The sequence below is a fragment of the Eucalyptus grandis genome, chromosome 3 (genome assembly GCF_016545825.1).
Source record: "Eucalyptus grandis isolate ANBG69807.140 chromosome 3, ASM1654582v1, whole genome shotgun sequence".
Classification (NCBI taxonomy): Eukaryota; Viridiplantae; Streptophyta; class Magnoliopsida; order Myrtales; family Myrtaceae; genus Eucalyptus; species Eucalyptus grandis.
Genome location: NC_052614.1, coordinates 22,155,065 through 22,169,419, shown reverse-complemented (window position 1 = coordinate 22,169,419; position 14,355 = coordinate 22,155,065). Strand labels below are relative to the sequence as shown.

The 14,355-nt window shown below is 37.5% G+C and overlaps 1 protein-coding gene across 8 annotated transcripts; it reads left to right on the top strand.

Annotated features, from left to right (window-relative positions):
• The first annotated feature begins 4,229 nt into the window (after nt 1–4,229).
• Nucleotides 4,230–11,420, top strand: LOC104436956 (protein PEROXIN-4-like). Of its 8 annotated transcripts, none has more exons than XM_039309092.1 (8): nt 4,509–4,694; nt 5,230–5,296; nt 5,610–5,729; nt 5,817–5,900; nt 6,285–6,414; nt 7,452–8,275; nt 8,371–8,561; nt 10,217–11,420. In XM_039309092.1, the coding sequence occupies exons 2-6, from the start codon at nt 5,291–5,293 to the stop codon at nt 7,538–7,540; spliced, it is 429 nt and encodes a 142-aa protein (XP_039165026.1). In that variant the 5' UTR covers nt 4,509–4,694; nt 5,230–5,290; the 3' UTR covers nt 7,541–8,275; nt 8,371–8,561; nt 10,217–11,420. The 8 variants fall into 8 exon arrangements, with proteins under 8 accessions (XP_039165027.1, XP_039165026.1, XP_039165025.1 ...); XM_039309091.1 differs by having other exon boundaries at nt 4,510–4,702; nt 5,232–5,296; nt 7,452–7,546; XM_039309090.1 differs by having other exon boundaries at nt 4,510–4,702; nt 5,232–5,296.
• Nucleotides 11,421–14,355: the final 2,935 nt, after the last annotated feature.

Below are 14,355 nucleotides of genomic sequence, written 5' to 3'. Positions count from 1 at the left end.
GCCGGCGAGCCTCACCGTGGCTAGGCGAGACCACCGGCCCTCATCGGCCATGGGCGAGGCCGGCGACCGGCCAAAAGAAGAAAAAAAAAGAAAAAAAGAAAAAAGAAAGAAAAAAAGGAAAAATAAAATAAAAATATTAAAAAATTAAAAAAAAAAAAAAAGAACATAAATTTACCAAATGTGTTTCGATTTTTTATTATTTCCGGAACAAGTTTACTAAACACGTTTTTGGTAAAAAATTGTTCTCCGTAACAGAAATAGTTTTTCTATTTCTATTTCCCGAAACAATTTTTGAACAAAATACAAATAAACACACCCTATATTTCCAATCCTTCAAAGAGAACGTGCTGAAATATTTGGCTCGAAGGATTTACATCAATCATTTTCAATTCCCCATTATGTACTTGATCAATCATTTTTTTATCACCTCAACTCTAAATTTCTAATCCTTCAATTAGAACTTGCGAAAACCAGAAGAATTTCATTATAAACCACATAAGTACATTTACGCGATTAAAATCGAGAGATATTTACTAACTGAGCTTCTGTAAGCTAGAAATTACGAGAACCCTTTTTTAATTATCTTCATAAGTGAGCTTTCTAGCGTTTATGCTCCAAAAAATGAGATCCAATTTCTTTTCAGGAAGGCATACATAGATAAGTATTTCTCTCCTCCGTGAGAGCTTCTCGATTATCCATACTCCTCAAACGGGCTCTCTATATTATCATGAGTCATTTCCATGTGCTTTCTATTTTAGTTGACTAGTCCCGTCGCCATTGTTTCATCCCATTAGTTTTCCTATCACTACACATTGGCCCTAACAACCGTTCGACGATATTTCTGAGTCGATTCTCTGCTGACCCATTTCTTTTTTTTTCTCCTTACAGGATGGCTGCAGAGGTTCCATTTAACATCCCAAGCATCTCTGCTAGACGATCTTCTGGGGGGATCAAATTGGACTTGGAGCAAGTTGATGATAAGGATGCTGAGATGGTTTTGAATGGAAGGATTTTGTCGGAGGAGGAATGCTCGAGTCAAGCTGCATAGCTAATGTTTTAAGGAATGCCTGGGCTGGTATTGGTGAGATTCCCATAACCCCTCAAAAATTCATAGGACATAAGGAATGGAGGCATTCCAGCCCAAACATACTCCCATCCTCGCCTCAGCATAGATCGTGCCAAAATGAAAATTGAAGTAACATGCCTGCCCACGCAGGACTGGGACGCTAATGGTGGGCCGATGCTGGACCAATGCTTTTGGCAGCGGTGGTGCTCCACGATATATCGGCCTCCGTTCATTCCAATTGCGGGTGCGGTTCAATCTGGATTGCGGATTGCTTCTTCAGGCCCCAGTCAATGCCAAAAATGGCTTCGTGAATCGACGGAGCAGACCTCCCACGGCCATGACTATGAAGTTCGCCAGCCTCATGTGATCGCAGATCTCCGTCGGAGTGAATCAACGCAGGTTGCGACGTCCATGGCCCTGGTTCATGACCATAGCTGAAATTAAATGAGCGGAAACAACAGCTTTCATTCCTATTCTTACGAAAACAGGTCCGGTATGAAAATTTAATGTAAGAACACACGTTTGATATGTCATTTTTATATATTCTTACACCTCGGTCTCTTTATATACTATTCATGTTTATTAAAAAGCGATTAAATAATCCTTTTAGGATAATCATCTTAATGAATGGGAAATTACTGAAGTATAGATATTTGTTTCAGTTGAAATTACTGAAGTTTTCCAAAAACGAATAGATAGTTTTCCAAAAAAAAAATGTCGGAAATTACTGAAGTATGGCTTTCACTAATGCAAAAAATCTTCTTTTTTTTAATTGTTCTGTGAAGGCTGTATTTCTTGTAATATTGCAAGTGGGGGATTACAGTGTTGTAAGAGATGGTCGTCTGTAAGTGGAAGCCCGGAACACTATAAATTTATCTTACAATATCATCCATCTCTTTACCTTTATATATATATACACTACTGCATCTATATAACTATGTTTCTTTTGCAAAAGCTAATTTTCTCCCTTTTTATGAGATATTATATTTCTTTTAAAATTCAGCCCCTTCTTGAGTTTTACATTAGTAGTCATCTCAAGAATAGAGGATTATGTTGGTTTTGTTTTTGTCGTTGGAGTAATCTATTTTATCCGTACTAATAAGAATTGTATACCGATACAAAAAACAAAAAAAAGATTAATATTATGAAAAACTCCAAATTGATATATTTATGACAAATTTATTCCAAATATTTTTTATTATTAAAAATCCCAAATTGGTACAATAACAATAAATTTGTCCTCTATTAATTTTCATTAAATTAAATTAATATCACGAAAAACCAAAAATTGGTACGCCCGTATAACAAATAGAGAATAAGACCCCACATTAATAAAGGGTTAATACCCTGAAAAATCCCAAACTGGTACACATGTGACAAATTTACTCCAAACTATTTTTTGACGACCAAAAACCTCAAACTGATATATCTTTAACAAATTTACCCCAAACTGGTACACTTGTGACAAATTTACCCTCTATTAGTTTTCGTTAAATTTTACTTGTCAAATTATTAAGTTAAATGACATGTGACACTTGACTAGTATACCAATTTGGGATTTTACGCTCCATTTGTCACGCTTTACAATTTTTGTGATTTTTTTGTGGTATTAATTACGGAGGGGTATATTTGTCATAAATTTACTAATTTGGGGTTTTTTGCGGTCGAATAAATTAGTTTGGGGTAAATTTATTATAAATGCACAAGTTTAGGATTTTTTTATAGTAAGTCGGGTAAATTTGTCACCAGTACCGGTTTGGAGTTTTTCATGGTCAAAAAAATAATTTGGAGTAAATTTGTCACCGGTGTACCCAGGTTTAGGGTTTTTTAGGCTATAAACCAATCAATTGTTATATATCATTTAACTTATTAATTTGACGATAAAATTTAATGAAAACTCATAGAAGATGAATTTGTCAAAGATGTAATAGTTGACGGTCTTTGGCAATTAAAAATTTAATTTGGGATAAATTTATAATAAGTGTATCAATTTTTGTGGTATTAATCCAAAACTATTTCCTTTTCTTTTTGAAAACAAGAGAACTATTTACCGACCAAAAAAAAAAAAACTATATAAGAAACCTGATGTTTTTTTTTTTTTTTTTGGTCGGTCCTACTACTCTAATCCTACTCTACACTCACTCGCAGACTTGTGCCCCGCGCCTCTTGCCGGGCGTGGGAGTCGCAACCCACTCGCGAAACTTACGCGTCCCTACCCATCGATGGAGGTGGGGATTTGAACCTCACCTCCCCTTCCATGTTGGAAGGGTGGCCACCGGGCGAACCCCAGTGGTTTATAAGAAACCTGACGTTAAGTGTGAAAAGAAAAGGCCATGTGATCCCTCTCCTCTCCAGAGCACCGAAGCGCTTTACTTGGAACAATGGCACTTCCGGTCTCTTCTCGGTCGCCTCGGCCTGGCATATTATTAGAAGAAGGAAGGATAGGGTTAATTGGGCATCATTTATCTGGAATAAGGTTATCGGCCCGAGATATCAATTCAATCTCTGGCTCATTATAAAGAACGTCTTCCCACTCAAGCCTTACTTATGTCGCATGGTAGAATTGGAAGAGTGGTTTGTGCTTTTTATAGGCTGACGCCGGATTCCATCAATCATCTCTACTTCGGGTGTTGCATCACTGTCAGCATGGCTTTCTTTTGGGTTGCTAAATGCAATCTCCCTTGGCGTAACAAGACATGGTTTGAAAACCTTCAATGGGCGATGGAGTTCCTCTTCGGTAAGAACTTTTATCGCTCCATTGGCCGTTTTTCTTTTGGAGTTCTTTGCCACCTTATTTGGAGGTACAGGAACAACATACTCTTCAAAAATCACACGGTCGCAGCAGTTAAAAATCATCTCATCAAAGTGGTGAAGGACAAGGCCTTAACTTTCAGAAACGTTAAGGATAATCCAAGAAATGTAGACTCCGGCAGAATCGGGGATAGATCCTTGCATCTTCTCTTCTCATCCGGCGGATCCTTAGTGTTCTTTGGAGTGGTTCAGAAATAGCTTGCGGTTGGGTCGCAGCCGTTGTCTTCTCGGGCACTTGCTGTATGAAGGCCTTCTGCCTTCTTCCTTCGGCTGGGGTTGTGTTCACCTTGACTGGTTTGGTTGTTGTTTGTCTGAGGCGATGACCCCTCCTTAGTGTTTTGTGACTGTTTTATTACTTTGTTGTTTGTCCTTTGTTTTGATTGTTTTGTTGAGGTTGGGTTCCTTTTGGCCATGCGTGGCCTCCTCTTTTCTCGTGTGCCTCTTGTTTAGGTTGTTATTCGCTTTGGCAGTTCTTACGGAGTTCTTTTGCATCCGGCTTCCTTCCACTCATTTAGACTTATTATCTTCGTGAGTGCAAGTTTTGTGGTGTGGAATCTTGTGTAATTGTTTGGCTTAAAAGCTCAATATATTATTACTTCTGACCTAAAAGAAAAAAAGAAATTTTTTTTTTTGGGTCAGAAAGAGCCATATGATTAAAAAACTCAAGAAGGACACGAGACCAAAAGCTTCAGATGGGAGTCCATTTCTGATTCTTAGTCGTCATTCGAGTTCGCGCGTATTGTCTTGCGGAATCGCTTTGCCACCATCGACCTCGTCCCGAGCTAGAAGCCCCTTCGACTTCAATCGTAATTTGTCGAAGACGAGGTATATTCTCTTCGATCACGAGCTTTCCGATTTCTTTGTTGACTGCGAATTGTTCGTTCTTGGTTCGGTTCTTCGATACCCAGAAATCGTTCGATCGATATTTGATCAAAAGCAACAAATTTGTAATCTGGATATGCTTAAAAGATTGGCTTTGATTGCTTTCGTTGCGGTGGTAGGTGAGTCTGTGCTCGCGGTACATTTTCGTGCTTGATTCTTGAGAAATTGCCCGGATATGAGAGGGGAGTCATTTAGGAGTGGTGAGAATGCACGAATTATATACCTAAATGTTCGCTGAGTATGCTTGAAAGATTGGCTTTGAGTTCTTTCGTTATGGTGGTAGGCGGGTCTTTGCTCGCGTACAGTTTCGTGCTTGATTCTTGAGTAATTTGCCTGGATATGAGAGAGAAGTGATTTGGGAGTGGCAAGAATGCGCAAGACATATACCCAAATGTTAGACAGCATAAGGCATGATTTTCTTTTTTCTTTGAGCTTTTTTGATATATTGGTTCACTGTTGTTCAATCTTTCAGTTGAATTTGGTGGAAATCAGATTTCCTGTAGCAGACTTAACTCGGGAGGATATATTGAAATGCAGGTATTACTGATTACTTACAGCTACCAGCTCTTTGTTCCGCTGTTTACACACAATGGGGAGTGAAGTCTATTGTAATCAAAATTATGAACCCAGAATGTGATCATTCTTGAAAATTTTTCTTTCTTATGGCAAAATTTACACTAGGTTATCATATTTATGTACTGAGTAAGTCCTTTTGCGATGCCGGTTATCTCATGAAGCAGCAGATTTGATCTCCTGCAATTATATACATGGAGGAATTGCGTTCTGCTTTTTTCTTTATGACCCCAGGTTGGTTGTGGATCCTAATGTCGACGTGTGCTTGTATTTGTAGACATCGAGGGCAAGGCTGTTCAAGGAATACGAAGAGGTGCAGCGAGAGAAGGGAGCTGATTTGGACATTCAGTTGGTTTGCGATGACTCAAACATATTTAAGTGGACTGCTCTTATCAAGGTGAGATTGAATGGCTGATGGGGCTAATTGTCAAGGAAATGGTGCTGTTGCTCATATAAAAGATATGGCGATTCTCTCTTTCATTAGGGACCATCGGAGACTCCTTTTGAGGGTGGTGTTTTCCAGCTCGCATTTGCTATACCTGAGCAGTATCCACTGCAGCCACCTCAAGTTCGTTTCCTGACTAAGATATTTCACCCCAATGTGCACTTTTACTGTGTTGTTTGGCGATCAATGTTTCTTCTCATCAATATCTATTATGTTCAGAATCAGAAACTTGAAAGAGTTGCTAGTTTTAGGGTTTTGATTTATCTGGCACTTAAAAAATAGATAGAGGTGCAGAAGCTGAGAATTGGAGACTTCTTTGACACTTTGTCAGGAAACAATCTTGACCTGTTTTTTTCCAAATTCTGTTTCCAGAGAATCTCTGCATGAATAGATTTTCTGATAACTACTAGCTTGGCAAAAATCAACAGAGATACCTGATGCATAAGTATGAGATGCTGTAAGTGTTTGTTTGACTAATAGATTGACATTTTAATTTACTTTATACAGACAGGGGAGATATGCCTTGATATTCTGAAGAATGCATGGAGTCCTGCCTGGACACTTCAGTCTGTTTGCAGGGCTATAATAGCTCTCATGGCCCACCCTGAGCCTGACAGCCCACTAAATTGCAATTCAGGTATCAATGAGTTTTTTTAACAAAAAAAAGATATAACATGTGTATCTAAAAACTCATTATTCTTTCATTAGTACATAAACCTCAACCAGAAATTTCCTTACCTAAAGTCTTGTAATGCCTATTATCTAAGTGACCTGGTGTTTAATATTTGTTGCTTGCACCTCTTGCAAGGAGTGCATACTTGTATACTTGCATGTTCACTGTTTCATGATAAAATGTGGCAGTGTCGCTTCCTTAATAATATCTAGTTGAATGTAGTCTCCTTTACATTTAAACTATGCAGAGTCAGGGCCAAGAGCCAAAAGTTGGTAGAGTCACCTTTCTTGGTTATAAAAATCTTGATTTGGGGTTTCCTCCACCTTCCCACCTTGTGAATACCATAACAACAAGAACAAGAAGCCATTGCACTTTATGGAGTAATATTTCCTCCCCTCTGCCAAAAAGAGAAAAATGAAATTCCCTCTATACCACCTGGTTACAGGAAAGGAGCAAAACTTTATAGCGTAGTTCATATGAGAACAATCATACTCCATCCTCCTTGATATTGACATAGACTAGTTGTATCAGTGCCAAAGAGGAGTGCCCTTGACATCTTGCGGGGATTCTTGATAGGCTGCTTTTAGAACGAGATGCAAGAGTGTCTTTGATTGAACTTTTCTGGAAATAACAAGGGTGAGACATTTGTAATCGTTTGACAAGTATTGAGAGAGAGCGTGAGATTTCAGTGGGAATCTTTCGTGCTCCTTTTCCACATTTTGTTTCCTAATCCTATCTCAAACGATACTTCATCTCAAATCTTTATTTCCAATGGTCAGTTTGTTGGATCGGATATATAGGACAGTAGTGCTGCGACAAGTGATAATAGTTGGATGTCTTTGCCTCGATTGAGTATTCACATAAACACATTCTGTCGTTCTGTCAATTATGCATGAGATTCTGGGGATTAGATGAATTAGGTATGATATGATGCTTCGATTTCAACTCAAACTCTATCTGTTAAGAACCTTGAGAGCTATTCATCTTAATCATTCATGCAGTCAAGCATTCTCGGGGTTTGTTGATTGCCTTCTGGTGGGCCAATATATTATATGGCATCAAAGAGATGATTTCAACAATGAAGTGCTAGAGAATGGTAATAAAGAACAAATGCTTGTACTTGTTCAATGTAACAGTTGATGGTTATTTTTTCCTAATGTCCTGGTCCTGCTTGTAATGGTCGTAGTGTATTAGAAGAGAGATCATGTTTTCCTGAGGTAATCCTTCAGATGAGAATGTGGCGCCCCTGGGCAGGACTGCCTGCTCTGCATGAATCCACTGTTGTGTCAGTCATGTTCTTCTACTGCTGTCCTTAATACAACTCTTCACTCTGCTCAACCATGTGCGGTGAAAAAAAAAAAAAACCATGTGTGGTGAGGCAAACCTCTCGTTTCCTTTTATTTCTCTCTAGGCAGCTCTCTTGCTCATGTTGCCACTGAGCTCTTGGAATCATCTTTGATGGGAATTAGGCTCCTTGAAAGGCTAACTGTGAGATATCTTGTCTGATTACTCATGGGAGGAAATAAAAGATTAAATAAAAGAAGCTCTCACTCATCTGACAGGAATTGTTCACAGCCAGTGAAAGAATGAATTTTGGAGCAGCTAAGAAGATGAGAATTATAAATAAAGCACAATTGCAGAGACTATCAACAGTTGATCTTCCTGAATTTGAAAGAAATTTAAAAAAAAAAAATTCCCATGGGGTTGCCAAACTTGAAGGAGGTTCATAGTTAACTTTATTTTCTTTATGTCGGGTTCGGTTGAAGTGAGTTTATATCCCCACCTCTCTCTCTTTCTCTCTCCAGGGTAAATCCATAACTCATAGGTGTGGAACTTCTTCCTAGTAGTCATCAGAAATGCACATGCTAAATCTCATTAGAAGGGATGGCTTATTAGTTCCGATTTGATCTTGTAATCCAGGGATGAATCACTTCTACGTCAAGGATTAGCTTTGAATGATGACTTGCAGCGTGTACTTGCCAAGCATGAAGTCATTGCTTCTGGAAGTTCAGTTCAGGCTGAGAAACCCCGCCGGGACCTTCTGGCACCATGACGGATGTCAAAGGTCCTCTACTTGATATTGTAGATAACAGCACAAAGCCTGATGAAAGGTAACTGGTTCATTAGTCATGATTGCAATATATAAACCCCAAATACTTGTTCTGTGGCAAATTATGAAGTTCAGCTGAAGTCTGTGAACTGAGCAGTGCTACTCTTATGATAAGTTGATATGGATATTTTTCGCTAATTTTCTGCTGTTTGGTAAAACTTGGTGGATATTTATACATTGAGGCTCCATTTGTTTCATGAAAAATGACTGGTTTGGAAAATTTTTGCTGAAAATGACCATTTATATTGCTTACAGAAAGGAATGAACGAAAAATATTTTCATCTTCCACGAAAATGTTTAGACACAAATTGTTGTAGAACATTTTCTGTTGACTAGTTATTTTAAGCAAAACAAGCTATTGGTGAAAATGTTTTCCAAATCATTTATTTTCTGCAAAACAAACGTAGTGGAAATTTATCATCTGTCTTTTGATCCTCCAGTTGTCAAGACCTTGTCTGGTGCAACTTTTTTCACAGCAGATTTGGCTGTGAAAAAGGTGTGTCTGCAGCTTTTATGGACTGTTTGTCAAATTCTTTACTGCTGTAGTGCCCTCAAAATTGCAGCAGTTATAACAGTTTCGAGAAAACTGCCTTGCCCATTTTTGAGGTGTTGCAGCTGTAAAGGATATATTCCAAACATAGAAGTTACAGTGCTTCACAGCACAACCACCACATGTGCTACAATGCAGACACAGGCCCACAGCTTTACCAGGCAGATCCTTAGTAGTACTATTGATGTGATTTAGGTCTTGAGAGAAGAAGAAAGGAGAGAAAGGGAGAAATGTACCAATGCATCTTGTACATGTGCTCATTATATACATGCAAGTACAAAATGATTGAAGCATGCTGCACTAAACATTTATCTTGTGGCTTAAATTGATCTAAGATCTCAAATATTTGCTCTTGAAACTTTGTGTCTAAAAGGCCGATTAAACTTTGGGAGATTGCCGTCCAACATTGTGCATTCAGTTCTTGAGTTCCGATTGTTTCTATGTCTCCCAATTTGCTCATAGGATCGCTAGGGATCATACTTAAAAAGCTAGTCTAGATTGACAAGACAGCAGCCATTTTTTTGGGTTAAACACCTGCTGTCTCTCTCCACTTATTACTTGAGATTTACATAAAGATCGGTTCCGTTAGTGTTATACAGAAAGAAATTTATTTGATACAGGATAAGCATGAGTATACATAAGAATTCGGATTTACTATAATAGAATGTAAAATGAAGTTATCACGACTTCATGCAAATTCTATTCTAATGGAAAAGATTTACGTGGTAGAATAAGACCATTTAAATTACAGACTTTGTATAAATATTATATTTAATAATTGAATTTTGTTATATTTTTGTGCTATCTTGTGAAAGTTAATATGAATATTATACTTGTTCTTGTAGATGTGATACTATATAATCACTTATTGATAATTGGCATGTTATATCCTTAATAGACTAATAATAAGATACAAAATAAGTTCCAAGTTCAGCAAACACCCAGGAGAGGGAAGTAAAACTGAAAATCATGTACATATGTGCATTTTTACCTAAAAGTACCAGTAATTTACTATTAGAGGATCGGTGATGATCTTGATTTAAATTTTTAACTATTGAACACCAGTTTCTGGCCAATTGAGCTATAAGAAGTGGGATTTTCTGCAGATCAACATCAAGTGCCGGTACGGGGTCCAGCTAAACTTGATCCAAAAACGGACCTTCTCAGTGGAGAGGACTACAGCTCTCCTAAAGGCAGAGACTTCACTAGCACTAGTGCCTGTTGGACACCCACAGTCAACTGCATCTCAGTCACAGCAGAATGCACTTGTTCTTTTCAATGTGTTTTCGGACAGTAACAGCAAGCCCAATACTATCAATACCCAGAGTGGCTATCCAACTACACAAAGCAATCCTTCTACTCCTCAATTCCAACAGCAGCAGAATCTGCAAGCTCCACAACTTGGGGTTTATGCTAATGGCAACATGCCAAACATGGGATCGAACGAGCATGATCAGTCACCTTATTCTCAAAGCTCTGTTCCTGTTTGGAATGGCCATATTGCGCAGCAGCAACAGCCTCCCTCTCCTGTCTATCGTGCACTTCTGCTTCTTCATCAGTACCTGACATTACTTTCTTGGTGATGCGTATTTTGCCGGTTGGCTTGTACTGTACAACCTTATTTGGCATGTACTAGGGGCATGCTTGGTATTCTTTTCCAGATTACTGAGTTGCTATGAGACTTAAGTCCTTTTGGCGAGCGTTGACCTCTTCTTTGTGGACATAGCTGAACTCCTAACAAACAATCTCACAATCTGTTGAGCCTACAGTTTTGTGGTGCTTCGCAGGTGCTCAAACTAGTGATTCGCTACCACCACCCCCTTGGGAAGCTCAGTCAGTGGAAAACAGTCAGGTGATGGGCAGTCAGTACCCCCAACCAATGCAAGGTTCACAGGTGGTCGTCCTGCACGCACAACCTGCACTGAGTGGATTGCATCTCCAGGCAGCTTATCCAATGGGGAATGAGCAAGCGATGGGCGTGTACTTGCAACCAGTCGCAGGTGGCCACATGCCATTGCTGAATAGCCAGGTTGTTCCGATAAACCAAATGGTAGGACTTACCACCTCAGCCCATCCAAGGAGGTCCTTATATGGGGATGGTTCCTCAGCTAATGCAAGTAGGTCAGATGGCTTATTTATATCCCCAGCAAATGTATGGCAGCCAGGTGGCAGCCTACGGCTATGGCCAACAAGGTGCTCAGTACCTTGACCAGCGGATGTATGGGCTATCGGTTAGAGATGACAGTAGCTTAAGGAACTCTTCATACCAGGTGTCCACTTCAACAATAACAGATACTTAGTATCTCGAAATAGACAGAATATTAGGAAAATAAAGTTTCTCTTTAGATAAAGGAAAACAAGTTATAAGTGAACAATATCCTTATCTTTCTAAAGAATCTTCTTCAATCAAAGAAAAACAAGTCTAGACCGGATGCACACATATGGAAAATGGCAATGGATGATGAGATAAAATCTATCAAGCGAAATAATATAGGGTCACTAACTAATCTTCCTCCTAACAATAGAACTATACGTAAGGCAGGATTGGTGGCTAAAAGGTATTGTGAAAAAGGAGGACTTGACTACGTTGATGTTTATTCTCCGGTAACTAGGCTTACAACAATTAGAAAAATGATGGCTTAAGGTTCAAAAGTAATTTGGTAATTCCTCGAATGGATGTTAAAACTACCTCTCTAAGTAGTGATTTAGATGGAGAAATTTATATCCATAGGGGCTATTTAGAAATTGTTCAAGAAGATAAAGTTTGTAAATTGAATAAATTTTTGTGTGGACTCAAACAAACACCTAGACAATAGTGTAAAAGGTTCAATGGAGAAATTGAATATTTTGGTTTTAAAGCCAGTAAAGCTGCAAATTGTGCTTTCGCGAAAGTCACAAATAATGGTTGTGTTGTTATTACTTTTTGTGTTGATGATTTACTTATTTTTGGATCAAATTCGGAAATTGTTGAGAAGACTGCATCTTACATATATAATTGTTTTAGAGTTCAAAAGATTGGTACTGTGGATGTGATTTTGGAAATTAAGGTCAAGTCAGAACTGGGCCTTTTGCTTTTCATCGCCAATCACAAAATATAATAAATAAAATGTTTTTGACTCAATCACATTTTAAGGAAAAAGCGCTTAGTATATTAGGTTTTCCTAATTGTGAACCAAGTGGTGTGCCTTTGGGTCCTATTGAGTTAATATAATGATAAATCAACTGATCAAGAACACTATGCTAAGATAACCTGATGTCTTATGTATGCTAGGAATGCCACAAGACCTGATATTGCACATGCGGTAGGAAAAATAAGTTGATTTACTTCTAATTTTCAGTGCATCTCATTGGAAGGTATTTGACAAATTAATGCAAAAATTTAAAAGAAGAAATTATTCGGGCTGAGTGATTATTAGGAAATACTCTCTTTTCTGCATACTCCTTTGCGTCCTATAACAATTTATTGTGACAATAAGGCAACGATTTACATTGCCATATGAAGTATCACCATATTGGGAAAATGGTGAAGGAAGGTAAAAGTTGTAGTTAAGTACATGCCAATCGAGTCAATGTTGGCCGATCCTCTTACAAAGAGATCAATTTGTGCAAACCAATCAAAAGCTTTGAAGGAGATGCAACTAGCACCAATCATTTAAGGATTTGTTGATTGTAGCCTTCTGTTTGTTTGTATTGCATACAAGTTGAGAGTTTAGTGTAAATTTAAAGGCAATTTGTCCTATTAGTCATAAATCTACTATATGGATTAAAATAGTCATCTGATCAATTTTCACTGAAAAATCTCTGAAATGGTGGTGTGAATGTAGGATGACTGGTGATAATTGAACTGTTCCATCAGCAATCTTTGATGAAAATTGATCAAAAGAATTATATTAGAATTTTGAGCAAATGTTTAGGATTAAATTGGCAATTGGCAAAATAAGACCAATTATGACAAATTTGACTTTTATATAATAAGTTTAGAATTAATTGGGTAATTTTTCTAAAATTTTAATCAATTGATCGATATGTTAACGATTACATTTCCTGTGCAGATTACTATGGAAATAGTGGGGCTAATAATATTTCGCCACAAAGTGAGATTAATGAACCCATAGCACAAGTGGAGCAAAAATGGTGGTTCGAATGCTTATGATGGAATTTGCTTTTATTAGTTTGGCCTAATGTACAATGTGGTCTGTAAACTTTTAATACATGTTTAATATGGTCCTTGAAATTTATGAAAATGTTCAATGTTATTTGTGATCTATTAATGGAAGGACAATATTGAATATTTTCATAAAATTCAAGGACCATATTAAACATGCATTAAAAGTTCAAGGGTTACATATAAATTAAAAGTTCAAGAAACACATTAGACTAATTGAATAAATTAAAATTTTAAGGATTATATTATATATTGGGCCAAAGTTTATAGACCATTTGTGTCATTTTCCCTATGATCTATAATGCATTGCCTTTAAAAGTTTGCTCATGGCGTCAACATACCTTTTTTTCGGAGATAAAAAGAAGAAAAGGACAAATTGCTAGGACAAGGAAAAAGAATTTTAAAGGGAAATTAACATATATGGTCCATATACTTTGACTTAATGTGCCATGTAGTTCTCAACCTTTTTAATTTATTGATCTGATCCTTAAACATTAATCCAATGTGCAATGTTATTTTGAATTTTTAATTTTTTCAATGTGATCCATAGACTTTTGGTACATGTTTGATTTAGTCAATGGACTATATAAAAATGTTTCTCTAAAGTTAAATTAATAAAAATCAACATTGAACATTTTCATATAATTTAAGAATTATATTGAACATGTACTAAAAGTTCAGAGATCACATTGAACAAATTAAAAATTCATTGGACTATATTAAATAAATTAAAAATTGAAAGACCACATTGCACTAGAATAAAGTTCATTGAATATTTGTGTTATTATTCTGATTTTAAAAAGACTGCTAATTCAGAAACAACTTTATGGCAAAAAAGTAAGGCATCTAATTCGTGGCCTCCTCTGACAGTGTAGGTCTAGGATAACCTTGGGCGAGCCTTGCACGGCCCGAAGGCGCCCCCTCCCGCCGCCTATGGCCGGTGAGGTCATCGGCCTCCTCCGACTATGGCAGCGGCAACGGCGCCCGACCACCAACCCTCCCTCCTTTTTTTTTTATATTTATATTATGACCTCTCAAGTATTAGAAATTTATGAAATTGACTTTGTGGATGTCAGAATT